The following is a 14,736-nucleotide window of genomic DNA, read 5'->3' on the forward strand; positions in this document are numbered from 1 at the left end:
ATGTTGTTAGTTTCTGCTGTACAACAAAGTGAATCAGCTATATGTATACATATATCCCCATATCCCCTCCCTCTTAAGCCTCCCTCCCACCCTCCTTATCCCACCCCTCTAGGTGGTCACAAAGCATTGAGCTGATCTCCCTGTGCTATGCAGCAGCTTCCCACTAGCTGTCTATTTTACATTTGGTAGTGTATATATGTCAGTGCTACTCTCTCACTTCGTCCCAGCTTCCCCTTCCCCCACTGCATCCTCAAGTCCATTCTCTACATCTGCGTCTTTATACCTGCCCTGTCCCTAGGTTCGTCAGAACCATTTTTTTTTTGTAGATTACATGTATATGTGTTAGCATACATATACAAATGTGTTAGTATTTGCTTTTTCTCTTTCTGACTTACTTCACTCTGTATGACAGACTCTAGGTCCATCCTTTTACCTCTTGTTGTGACAGGTTAGAATTAGGACTTAATTCTTTGACTTATGTTTTTTAAAGTCTGTATTACTGAGATCATAAAAGTTTCAGTTGCACATTATTAACTTTACTTTTAAAAGACAGCTAGTTATAAAAGAAGAAACGCTAGCTACTTTTCAGAAAAAAATAGAAATCTGATGTAAAATGCAAATGTATGTTACAGGATGCTTCCTCAGTCTCTGCAGTCTTTGGCAGTTTTGATCAAAGTTCAATTTGATTACTACGTAAACTACAGTACTTCTTAACTATTGGTTTGGAAATTCTGGAGCACACAAATGAACTGGCCAATTTTGTAGTTAGTAGACTTTCTTTATGGTGGCTATCATTGTTTCGTAGATAATTTAAAATAGAAATCTAATAATTATTTAAAAGATCAAATAAATAAGGTCCAGATTTGTAGAGGGCTGAGGTGAGGAGCATCTTTATTTAAAAGAAGGGCTGTTACCCATGACTTCTTTACTCCAGCTGCTTGGAGCAGAAGAGGACTAATCATACCTTTGCGTATTTTCCTGTCCCTGACCCCTCTCCACTTTTGCTAAGTTTCATTAAGCTATTTTTGTAAATAATTTCCAGGTAAGGCAAGACAAAGACTTTATGAAAAATAACACAAGAGATTTTGTGTAGTTTTTTCTTTTAAAAACTGGTCTTTGGTTATAGCCTAAGAACTAATATGGGAATTTGGGAATTGCTAATAATTTTTAAGCTGAAAGTGTCGCATATTTTAGTCAGATGTTCAGAATTACTTGGTAAGTACCCAAATAGACTGAAAACTAGGCCAATGAGTTCAGGTATTCAAACAGTTGTTTAAAACTGAAATACTAATAGTAGCCTTCAAAGTAGTTCTGACATTCATATTTAATATCATTTAACTTTCATACGTATTAATCATTGGAGTTTTACCTGTAGTACATATTTTTTTAAACTATTTATTAAACTTTCCTTTCCTAGCAATAGCCTCTAAATTTGCGGGTCCACCCCAAACTGTTCCTAAAAGATCTCTTTCAGTCTGTAATGCCTCCTCTAAACAAAGCTCTTTGCTTGAAGAAACAGATTTTTTCAAAGCTCTAATTACTTCTGGTGGCCCTTTGATAAACTGCTGTAGCCACTCTTGTGCCTCTCTGAGACATTCGGTTTCATCTGAAGACTGCAAGACCTCCTCAACCATTCCTATTTGTAAAGCCTTTTTTGAATCCAGCTTAAGGGCCCCACTTAACACTTTGAGGGCTTGTCTACTGCCAATTATTTCAACTAGCCGGGTAGCACCTCCCCAGCTTGGTATTACACCCATCTCCTTGTGGACAAATCTGATCTCACTCTCGGTAGTCATTAATCTGCAGAAGAAAAAAGAAAAAACTTAATTGAAACTATATATGCTTTAGTCACAAAGTACTACCTATTCATATCTGATCTGAAATCTCCATAGATCTTTACAGGTAGATGTGTTGTATTAAAAACAATGTTCAAAAAATCTGGCTAAGTATAGAATTCAATTTATTGCACACTATTTAGCACTTCCCTTTGAAAACATGGTCAACATTCTTGTGCTCGCTTATCTTTTACTTTGCATATAAGAATCTAATCTTTATGTTTACTTCTAAAAGCCCAAAGTGTATCTTTCTCGAGTGGTGGCCTACTGAGAAAACCTGGATTAAAGTGAAAATATGGGAGTAAGGAATGTTAGGTGCATACCATGAAAAAAAATGCATAGTGAGTTAAACTCAGTAGTCCTCAGGGGAAAAAAAAAATGAATGTTTGGTTTCTTTTTAACTCAATTGATTGATCCACTCTTCCAACAAATATTTCCTAAGCACTACCAACGCTAGATGCGGGACTACAGGAATGACCAAAACAAAATCCTTATGCTGAGTTTACATTCCTGTTAGGAAAGACACTGGACAATATAATGTCAGTGGTGATAAATGCTATAAAGAAAATGAGGCAAGGAACTAGAGAATGAGGCAATGTGTGTTGGGTGTGTGCTATTTTAGATGGAGTCCTCTGAATATTTGAGCAGCTACCCAAGTGAGTGAGCAATGCAAAATTCTGGGAGGGAATTCCAGGAAGAGGGAATTGCAAGTGCAAAGGCCTTGAAGTAGAACTGCTTAGTATCTCTGGGGAACAGGCTAATGTAGCTTGAATAGAGCCAACAGAGAGTAATGGGGGATGAAATCAGACAGGTAAGCTTATAGGCACTAAGGAGGTCAGGTTTTATTTTTTAAGTGTGAAGCTCTTTAGGAGGAGGCTGGCCAAAGGAGTAGTATCTGATTTGTTTTGTAAGAGTAGCCTATTTAGCATTTAATAGCACACCAACTATTTAAGGAACTTTATGTTAACTAATCCTCAGAACCACCATATGAGGTACAGTAATATGCTCATTTTACAGAGGGAAACAGAGGCAACAGCGATTAAATAAATAGCACACCCAAGGCCATGCAGCTATAGCAGGACCAGAATTTTAAATCCAAGTAAATTAGCTTCATTATGTGTGCTCTTAACCTCACAGTACATAAAATAGTTAACTAGATGAGTGGAAGCAGGGATACCATTAAAGTTGACAGTGGCTTGGGTTGGACTTGAGTGATTTCCTATAGCAGGGATTCATTTCCCCCAAATCTTGGGACTTTTATGAGTAGGGGGATTAATAATCAAGTGGAACAATAAAAGGGAATAAACACAAAGAGATTAGTGGGCACAGCAGTCACATTTGCCAGTTAAATGTGTATAGTATTAATAGGCTGCATAAATCTATACTGTTTAGAGAATACAGCGTATGAGTTTTATTTGGACTGCATTCTTCAATGCATCCACTATGTTAAAATCTCTAATTTGGACCAAAAGTCATGTCTGAATTTTAATTTTTTAAGAAAAATTATTGCTTTCAAACTACTCATTACAAAAACGAAGACTTTAAGATAGTTCTGGTTTTCCAAAGAGTTCAATGCTTAGCTGCAGGTGGTTTGGTTCTTTTAGTACCAAGAACAATAGACTTTCAGTCTCTGACCCTTTAATCAAGAGAAATATTCCAGTAGAGAATTCTCACAAAAGCCTATTTACTAACCCACTGGGAAAGAGAACTTTCTCTTCACAGCTGTGAATTCCTGTAAGAGAAAATCTGCCTCTATTACGGACAACTGCTATTAGAAGCAAATAGCCATGAAAATAGTAGTTTTCAATAAATTATTTTTAAATGGGAGGGAAGAAAGAACAAGTGTCTTAATCTGAATCTAGCCCCAAGTTGTGAGAGGAGTACTGTCTTACAATAAACAGAAATCAAGGTCAAAAGTTAAGAAAGTAGACTAGACATTACAATAATGTCTAATAGACTTGGAAATAGGAATATTGTTAATACTGAAAATCCTATAAAGCTTTTCACAAAATAAATGTGTCACAGTTCCTCATTATATACTGAAATTGACACTGATGGCTCAGATCTATGCCTACAGTACAGAAAAGGATTATGTCAGGGAAAAATTCATTTAAAATCAGCTGAACATAAAAGTTGGTTAAAGTTCTAGATGTTGGGATAATGTAGATGAACTTATGACAACAAAACTTATTATATATGTAAGCATATTTATATTTGGAATTATTTGCTTCTAAAGAAGAATGTTTATTACCATCTTTATACCATGTGTGGTTTTTCCCTTTTGCCTTATTTTATAAGGTGAGGTATGATTTTTTGAATCATATTTTATAACTCTAACAAATCCTGAGGTGATCTTTATAAAAATACCTATTGTGATCAAACTCTGACATCCATTCTTTACATGTCATGCCTAGGGTGTACTTGTGTACTGATGTACATATTATCAATACATTAGAAAATATGACCAAAAAATGTATTAGTGACAAAAGAACACAAAGTAGTTCAGTCTAACAATGAAAGAAATATGGAACATTCAGATGATAACCTTCCACAATACTCTTTATTAACCTAAAAGTTAAATATAAAATCTTCAATGGTGATAACCAGAATTTATGAAGAAAACGTCATATCAGCAAGATGCATCCAAAAACAGAAACTGCTTCCTGATAGGCCTTATAGGATTATACACTAATTACTGCTAGAGTTTAGATGCAGTTACCTGTATGTAATGTAATTTATTGCAAGGGATAATCTATTAATCTATGTAGAAAACTGGAAGACCTGAATCTTAAGATTCTGAAGCCTTATAGCCCGACTCATTTATAAAACCATATTAAACTCTCTTATTTTGAAAAGTAAAAGAATTGTAAGTATCATCTGTTTATTAGTGTCATTATTATTAGCAAAGTTGAAAATTTCCTGCGACACCTTGGGAGAGGGGAGATGAGGAAATTTAATCAAATATGGATATATCTGGTGTTACAGTATGGATGCATCAGTGTTATAGGAAAAACTACCCATAACTTGAGGAAGAGTATCACCTTTGACAGGTGTTGCAAAGTCAATGTTGATACCTGAAAGGACTGTTCATTGTGCTACTACTTTCTGATGAGTTAGCTATAAGTTGCAGGACTTTGGACAAATGTATTCAAGAAAAACAATTTTAAAACAATTACCAAATTTTACTAAAACAGGAAGATTTTTAGTAAAAGTAAAAAATGTTTATTATTAAAGAAAGGTACTTTTACTGATCTCTGTGGCAAAGAGAAACACATAAATAACTGCATTGGGATAGAGTAGGAGCTTTGATGTGAAGTGCATAAATGTAAACCAGACTGACTGCCTGGCTTGGCCACTAGACCGGCTGCATTTTACACCTCATAAAATACAGCAAAGAAAAAAGACACATGGTATAAAGAGGATGAGGAAGAGTAGATTACTTAACATCCCTGGGCCTCAGTATGCTTGTTTATAAAATAGATATAACAATAGTACTTATGCCATAGAATTACCATGAGTATTAAATGGTTAATATATGAAAGTTACTTAGAACATATATACACCACAATTCTTTTAAACAGAATCTTAGAGGAATTGTGTTTATATATGTTTAAAAAAAAATCAGTGTGAAATTTTCTGTCTGAGCCACATCTATAGAACACAGTATTATTTATACTTTTATTTGGAATATAAAAATTGTATGTATTTTGTAGCCTCACAGTGTACATATTAAACTGTGTACTAGCTTTTATTATTATCAAGTTGGTTACATTAATAGATAAGTCACTACAAATACAGCAGTGTTTCTGCTAGAAAGACATCATAAAGTTTCCTGGACTAAACTCACTCAGTCCCTAAAGTAAGAGCTATACTCGCACTGAAGCCCAGCAAATAATGATATACTACCTTTCCTCAATATCTGTTAATGGAGAATACAAAATATATACAATTTTTGATTTCCAAATAAAGGTAGAAATAATACTGTGTTCTGTTATAGATATGGCTGAAGCAGAAGATTCCAAGGTGATTTAAAAAAAGAAAAATAGACATATCTCTCTAAGACTAACTTAAGGAATATCATACAATATAAGTAAAAGCTGAAATATTTAAAAATTTTAAAGAAGGCAGTCCTGTTACAAAATTAAATCATGTAATATAAATTTGAAGTCTGAAATCATTGATTTAAATAAACTGTAGGGCCAGAAATTGCTGGTCCTTTTACATGGTATTAAGAACGAACCAGGCTTCCCTGGTGGCGCAGTGGTTGAAAATCTGCCTGCCAATGCAGGGGACACGGGTTTGAGCCCTGGTCTGGGAAGATCCCAAATGCTGTGGAGCAACTAGGCCCGTGAGCCACAACTACTGAGCCTGCGCGTCTCGAGCCTGTGCTCCGCAACAAGAGAGGCCGCGACAGTGAGACGCCCGCGCACCGCGATGAAGAGTGGCCCCTGCTCGCCGCAACTAGAGAAAGCCCTCGCACAGAAACGAAGACCCAAATACAACAAAGCAAACTGGTGATATGGGGAAATATGGCACATAAAATTATATAATAGCAACAACATACCTGACCACAAACAATACTTTAAAATCATGCTTTGAACACAGACACTTGTTTGTGCATGTACTTTCCTGGCACCTCCTTCCTCATGTTTTCTACCTGCCATCACAACGTAAGACAAATTATGGAAAACAGAAGGAAAGACTCCAAAGATTTTCCCCATAGCTCACTGTTCTGATTTCCTGCTCTCAGCTGATTGTTCTCATGAGGCTCCGTGTATTTTATGCAAAGAGACTGCTTGACTAAGAGAGTATGTGGTTGAATGAGTGAATATTGTGTGTGTGTGTGTGTGTGTGTGTGTGTGGTGGTACAGTGAGATAGAAACAGACAGTAAAATGTTTTGGGAATATAGTCTGATTTTAATACTCAGTAATCCTAGCATGCTCAGAGGTGCATTTTCTTGATATCACAGGCTCTAAAGTAAGTCTTTCCGCATAATAGTGATAACTACAAAACAAAGCAACATGCGTGGGCAGCGTGACTGCTTCCTAAGGTGGACAGCTCATATTTAGAGAACAGGCACTGCCGCAGCAAAAATGGAATTTGTGGGCTTCCCTGGTGGCGCAGTGGTTGAGAGTCCGCCTGCCGATGCAGGGAACGCGGGTTCGTGCCCCGGTCCGGGAAGATCCCACATGCCGCGGAGCGGCTGGGCCCGTGAGCCATGGCCGCTGAGCCTGCGCGTCCGGAGCCTGTGCTCCGCAACGGGAGAGGCCACAACAGTGAGAGGCCCGCGTACAGGAAAAAAAAAAAAAAGGGAATTTCTTTTCTAATGACTCTGGGATGTGCTGGTTGGTGTGTGTGTGCACGTGCACATTTGTGCAAGTGTGTATGTGTATTTTGTGTTTTACTTATTTAGTATTTTAAGAAAAGAGCTACCTACAGTAGCTCCCTTGGGACAAGGCTGTTTATAGCTCCCTTTCTTTGTAATATACTTTGAACTAATGGGTAGCAGCTGGAAATGCTAATACCTTTGGCTGAGGGTTATTTATATTCATGAAAGCAATGTTAGAGATTGAAAACAAATTAGATAGGCAGGCTCTAAACTGCATAAGTGAGAATCTTATTTCTCTAGGGAGATGGAGGAATAAAAATGTTTTTCATCCAGTGTATAAACAGCTAAATCTTGGATACTCCAAAGAAGAGCAAAAAGAAAATGCAGACAATTCACACACACACACACACAGATACACATCAATGAACATGTGAAAATTTATGCCTCACTGAAACCTTTAAAAATTGCAAATGAAAATAAAATTTAATTTTTGATTATCAAAATTAGAAAAGATCTTTTAAAAGAGTAATACTCATTGTAAGAAAGGATGCTCTCAAACAGACACTCATATACTGCTGGTAGTTGTATAAATTGGCAGAATCTTTTCTGGAGGATAACTTGGCACCATATATCAAACACCTTAAACATTTTCACATCCCTTGACTAAGTACTTGAAGTACTTAATAAGTACTAGGATTTATTCTAAGGAAATAATCCAAAAGGACAGAGCCTTATTTATAAGGCAGTTATCACAGCATTAATCATAATAGAGAAAAATTAGGAACAACCGAAGGAGGATATTTTAGTAATCCAAACTGATGGAATATTTTAAATTTATTAAATTCATGTTTTCCAAGTAAACTATATGTCATATGATCCTAATTTTTAAAAAATAGTTATACATCTGTTTTAAAAAGATGTGAAGAAAGCACACCACAGTGCTAATGCTAATTATCTTTGAATGGCAACAACTTTAATTTTTAGTCTATAACTGTACATTAAAAAATTTTTTTTACTGTACAGTAAGGTATATTTTACAATATGTAAAATATTTTTGAAATAAGTGTTTTCAAAATAATCTAGAACCTTGTTATTCAATGTGTGGTCTGTGGACCAGCAACATCAGCATCACCTCAGGCTTCACCCCTGAGATGAAATCAGAACTGCATATTAATAAAATCCCCAGGTGATTCATATTCACCAGCATGCACACATATCCTTTTACAACCAGAAAGCACAATAAACATTTTAAAACTATCATCACCTGTATTATTTACTATTGATGTTATAACACAAACTTATTGGCTTAAAAATAAATTATCTCAAAAATAAATAAATAAATAAATAATCTCAGTTCTGAATGTAAAGAACTCTGACAACTAAGTGCAGTACATGATCTCGCAGTGGAGGAAAAGTCCAGGAGTGCTATACTGGGTATTACTGCTGAATCGACACAACTGGAATATGGATAGTATGTTAGATAAAAGTATAGCACTGATGTTAAATTTCCTGCATTTGACAACTGTGCTGTGGTTAAATAAGGAAATACTCTAGTTCTTAAAAAATAATATATATTTATGTGAGTAATGTGTGTTTAAAGGAGTAAAAGGGCAAGATGTTTGCAACCTACTCAAATTTCTCAGAAAAAAATTATTATATATATATATAAAACATACATACACACACACACACACACACACGAGGTGAAAAACAAAACAGCAAGTGTTAAAAATCGGTAAATTTAAGTGATAATATGTTATAGGAAAATTCTCTGTTCATTCCACGATTGGTTCTGGGACTCCCCACATATATCAAATCCTCAGATGCTCAATTTCTTCATATAAAATAGTGTAGTATTTTTATGTAACCTACACACATCCTCCCATATACTTTAAGTCATCTCTAGATTATTTATAGCTAATACAATGTAAATGCTATGTCAACAGCTGCAAGTACGTAGCAAATTGAAGTTTTGCTTTTTGAAACTTTCTGGATGTTTTTCCAGAATATTTTCAATCCTTGGTTGAATCCTTGAATTTGGAACCCGCAGATACAGAGGGCTGACTATATTTCCAAACAAAAAATGCAATTCCAGTTTCTCTCTTATACCAAATTAAGTAGCAAAAACTAAATATTAGACATGTAATTAAACTGTTTACATGCTTTTGACTGCCAAAAGTTGATGCTGAAAAGCCAAGCAGTCTGAGTTTGTCATTTTCTATTTTCTAGGGTAGTTCTGAGAGATTTTCTTTTCTCTCCCCTTTGTCCCACCCCGACCCCCTTTTTCTGAATGATATGGAATAAGACAGAAAGCAGAATCAAGGAATGAGTGTTCTAAGTACCTCCTAAAATACATTCTGGAAACTTGAGCTTGAAACCAATCTAAGAAACCATACTATAGTTACACTTAAAATAATGTTTATATCAACGAACCTTTATTAATTTGGTGTATATAGGAACTCTTATTAATGTTGTCTAAAAAGTACCTAAATAAAAGTTTAAAAAGAGTTACAGGGCTTCCCTGGTGGTGCAGTGGTTGGGAGTCCGCCTGCCGATGCAGGGGACATGGGTTCAGGCCCTGGGCCGGGAAGATTCCCACATGCTGCGGAGCAACTGGGCCCGTGTGCCACAACTACTGAGCCTGTGCTCTAGAGCCTGAGTGCCACAACTACTGAGCCCATGTGCCACAACTACTGAAGCCTGCGCGCCTGGAGCCCGTGCTCTGCAAGAAGAGAAGCCACCACAATGAGAAGCCTGCGCGCTGCAACGAAGAGTAGCCCCAGCTCGCTACCACTAAAAAGAAAGCCCGCATGCAGCAACAAAGACCCAAGGCAGCCAAAAATAAATAAATAGATAAATAAATTTATAAAAAAAAAAAGAGTTACAAAGGTAGCTTAGAGTAACAAAGTTACCAATTTTAATTGGTGATCAAATAGGAATATAAAAGCAAAAAATCTGGCAATATTCTCTATGCCAAGCCCATACGATGTAGGTAGAATGGTCCCACAAAGATGTCCGGGGCCCTAATCCCTGGAAGCTGTGCATAGTAAACATAGTAAAAGGGACTGTGCAAATGTAATTAAGGTTATATACACCAAAATAGGGGCATTATCCTTGATTACCTGAGTGGGCCTAATCTAACCACATGAGCTCTTAAAAGCAGAAAACTTTCTCCAACTGGAGTCAGAGAGATGCAGCAGAGGGGAAAGTGAGAAAGATTCAAAGTACGAAAGGAACTTAACCCACCACTGCTGAAGGGGGGCCACATGGAAAACATGAGAAGGAATGCAGGCATCCTCCAAGAGCAAAGACTGGCCCCTGGCTGACAGGCTGACAGAAAAACAGGGACCTCAGTCTTACAAGTGCATGGGGCTGAATTCTGCCAGCTGTAACCAGGATGGACCTGGAAGTAGATGATCCCTCAGAGCCCAGTCCAGCCAACATATTGATTTGGGCCTTGTGTGACCAGGTTTAGAGAACCCAGTTGAGCCCAGCCAGATTTCCAACCTATACATCTGTGAGATAAACTGATGTTGTTATAAGCCACTAAATTTGTGGTAATTTGTTACGGCTGCAATAGAAAACTAATACTCAAATATTTTCTTAATTTATATTTCATTCTAGATATTTTAATTAATCAAGACAAATTTAAAAATTTGAAGCAAATGATTTTAATACAATTCTAGCTTTTTATTTCATCAATTTTGTCACTAAAGGGAAAGATAATGTTAGAGTGACGAGATTGTGAGCACTGTAGAATGTCATTTTTTAATTCATAAGTTAATGCTTTGCTTTAGAAAATGTTTTTAAAAAGCCATTTTCTCTAAGAAAGTTTAAATGAAAATTATGACTCAATTGAAGGCAATTTAGTATGAGGGTCTATATATGCCATGTAGACCTGTTTCTGACATATTAATTCATTACATGTATTATCAGCTGGTGCTTAAAGGGTTTGGGGGCAGCGAGTAGGATAATGCTAGAATGGTGCATGAGCTCAATTCTTTGGAATATTCATATTAAGATTATTTCTCTTCTTCTTCTGTCAGTTGAGTGAATTCCAGGCAACTCTCCAAGGTAAGAAAGTTAAGCTAAAAAGAGCCAACCTACGGAAGGAACTTATCTTTTTAGCAGAATGCTATGAAAGCTTTTGGTGTTTTTTTAATAACAAGTAGGTATTTTTATAATATAATTTGTCATAGAAGATAACTGACAGGGTACTGATCAAGTTGGGGGGAAAATCAGCTAGAGCAATTTGTATTGATTTATCACTACCTTGTAACTGTGGCTAGTAATGTACTTCACTATACAACCCTCTCTATTAGCCTTTATCTTTTAAGAACTCTTGCATTTAGTATAAAGATTTAAAAGGGCTGAATAGTCTAGGACAGTGCTTTTCACACTTCTATTGTGAAGGATCAGTTTTTTTTTTTTAATTTCTTTACAGTTGTGAATCCGAAATTTTATAAAATGTAATAAAACTGTATTACTAGAAAAACTAAACAAGAACCCAAAACATAAAAGTTTCTTAAATGGCAGTGCCTAGATAGCCATGGTGCTAAACTATGTTTAATGAATGACTCTACTGAATGCAATTTAATATGAGGGTCTGTATATGCCAAGTAGTTGGTCCACAAATGAATATGTCTTCATTGGAAAAGTGACTGTATCTGGTTATGTTACTGAATATATCTGATGAGGGCAGTATCCTCAGACAACTCATAATCAAAAAAACTAAGTATTTTATGAGGCTCTAGGAACACATGACCCTTCATTTAGAGAATAACATAGCAAGGTAAATTAGCAGTATTAAAGGACTAAATAATCTCTATTTTTTCTGTGATTTTGCCTTTTGGCCTAAACCCTAACTACACCCAAACACAGGTCAGGAATGAATATAAAGGATGATGCAAAAGTCTAATAAATGCTTAAAGATGAACACCAGACTATGTTAGAGGGTACACTTTCTCCAGAGTGCATCTATAAAGTTTTAACTTGCACTTACTTTTATGCAAAGAATGTTTTTTTATGTAGAGAATTTTTAAGTGTAATAATGTATACTCACATATACCTTAGGATTCTTTAAATATATTAAATTATACTTAAATATATACTTTATATCTTATATATATTATATAATTATACATTTAAATGTTATATTCCACAAGTACCTGTGTTTCAGGGTAAAGTGAGAAAGCATTTAATCCTTTCACACACAGAGCATTTATATTTAGTCTCATACTGTCCATGAAGCCAATAACTGCTTCCTCCTCACAGAATGAAATGTAGCTTCCTGATGCAATCTGCACTGATGACAGCAGGGGTCACTGTCATGTGAAATCGCCATTTTTCGTTGTGTACAAGAATCCTCCCCAGTTAGTAAGTACTAGTTTTCAGAGAGACTGGGATCTTTGTAAATTGTCTTATACACCAAAACTATTTTAAAATCCCGACTTATGTGAATACAAAGTGATATATTTCAACTTACAAATTGAAACCTGTCATAAACTTTAAAAAGAAAAATTAATATATCAATAAAATGTTACTACTTTGCATGAATTAGCTTACTGAATCTTTCCTCATAGTATTTCTATTAGTATATGATGCCATTTATATTAAGTTCAAAAAGAAAAAATAATAGAATATATTGGTTACAGAATAGTTAACTTATAAAACTATACAGGACAGTAAGAATGTAATTATCATAAATTACAGGGTAACAGTTTCCTATAGATGGAAATGAAGGGTCTATGACTTAGAAGGTGCATGTATGGGAGTTCAGGAGTGCCGGTAATCTTTCTTTTTTTTTTTTTTTTTTTTTTTTTTTGGCGGTACACGGGCCTCTCACTGTTGTGGCCTCTCCCGTTGCAGAGTACAGGCTCTGGACGCGCAGGCTCAGCGGCCATGGCTCATGGGCCCAGCCGCTCCGCGGCATGTGGGATCTTCCCAGACCGGGGCACGAACCCGTGTCTCCTGCATCGGCAGGCGGACTCTCAACCACTGCGCCACCAGGGAAGCCCCAATCTTTCAATTCTTGACCTATAATATGGTTACATAGGCTCCTATTTTGTAGCAAGTCATTAAACTGAACATTTATGTTTTATACACACAAAACCAAAATATAGAAGGCCTTATCAAAATTGTGTCATTCCTATAAAGTACAGCTAGCCAATACTAAAAAGAATTCTAAGGATTGAAAGGTTAATTGGTCCAGAATAACTTTCTCTAATTGAATTCCCTAATCAGCCCAAAATCTCCACAAAGTTACTACAAATCACAGTAAAGATAGGAAATAGTTCTCAGAAAACCTCTTGTTATTTGTAAGAGGAAGACTTAAGCAGTCTCTTTCTCTATTCTCTTTACTTTATTTCTCTGGGTTTTTTTAGTTCTTTACTTTTCTTGTATAATTCTTGGGAATCTTAAAGTTTCATATATTTTCTTGGTTTCCTTCCCCAGGGACTTTGCTAATATGGGTGTGATTTATTCAAATCCTTTTGTTAACTTTTTGAAATGCATAGTAATGAAATATTTATGGAGTTATACTAGACTGACTAAAATTATCTACTTGAATGATTGGCAAAAAGAAAATATTCACTAACTGATTATCCTCTTTAAGAATAAATAAAATATTGATATTCAGGCAAAAAATGAATTTGAGCATGTTAATTACACCTGTGCAAGGAGTCATACAATTCTTACCCTACCTGAAATCACATGCTGTGGTAACCTCTGCTCCTCCACCCAGGGCCCGACCTTGAACTAGTGCAACACTTATTAAAGGAAGTCTGTATATTGAAGGAAAAAGGAAAAATGGATGTTAATATTTTTAATTTTGATATTAATTTACAAATACTTTTAAAACTTAAGATGCAGTAGAAACAAAATTACTGAACTATGTTTATAAAAATAATCACACCTCAAAGTATAGAACTATTAGCCAATGTATCATGAGCAAAACAGTATAATAATGAAGATAAAATAATTCATACTAAATGCTATGTAAGCTTATCAAAATACCTCCCTAAATCATTATATATTTTTAAACTATAGACATATCAACTTTCTTCCAAATAAATGGATGTTTTTGTGTAATGCAGGCACTCCTCATTTCATTGTGCTTCGCTTTATTGCATTGGATTAGGCTTTGGCTAACAGTTAGCCAAGTTGTGAATACAGAGGAAAAGTTCTTGAAGGAAATTAAAAGGGCTACTCCCGTGAATATATGAATGATAAGAAAGCAAAACAACCTTACTGCTGATAGGAAGAAAGTTTTATTGGTCTAGATAGAAGATCAAATCAGCCACATTTCCTTAAGTCAAAGCCTAATCCAGAGCAAGGTCCTCACTCTGTTCAATTCTATGAAGACTGAGAGAGGTGAGGCAGATACAGAAGGAAAGTGTGATGCTAGCAGAGGTTGGTTCATGAGAAATCAGGAAAGAAGCCATTTCCGTAACATAAATGTGCCAGATAAAACAGCAAGTGCTGATACAGAAGCTGCAGCAAGTTATCCAGAAGATCTAGCTAAGATAATTCATGAAGGCGGGCTACACCAAACAACAGATTTTCAACGTAGA

At 35.7% G+C, this 14,736-nt stretch overlaps 1 protein-coding gene across 3 annotated transcripts in view; it reads right to left on the minus strand.

Annotated features, from left to right (window-relative positions):
• Positions 1 to 120: 120 nt before the first annotated feature.
• Positions 121 to 14,736, minus strand: part of ECHDC1 (ethylmalonyl-CoA decarboxylase 1) — a 44,499-nt gene continuing 29,883 nt past the window's right edge. For all 3 annotated transcript variants that reach the window (XM_079939427.1, XM_079939425.1, XM_079939426.1), the window contains 2 exons: positions 13,867 to 13,947; positions 121 to 1,800 (listed from right to left, as the gene is read on the minus strand). In XM_079939427.1, coding sequence (XP_079795553.1) covers positions 1,392 to 1,800; positions 13,867 to 13,947 — 490 coding nt within the window. In that variant the 3' untranslated portion in view covers positions 121 to 1,391. The remainder of the gene's footprint in view (positions 1,801 to 13,866; positions 13,948 to 14,736) is intronic.

The sequence above is a fragment of the Stenella coeruleoalba genome, assembly GCF_951394435.1.
Source record: "Stenella coeruleoalba genome assembly, chromosome: 12".
NCBI lineage: Eukaryota > Metazoa > Chordata > Mammalia > Artiodactyla > Delphinidae > Stenella > Stenella coeruleoalba.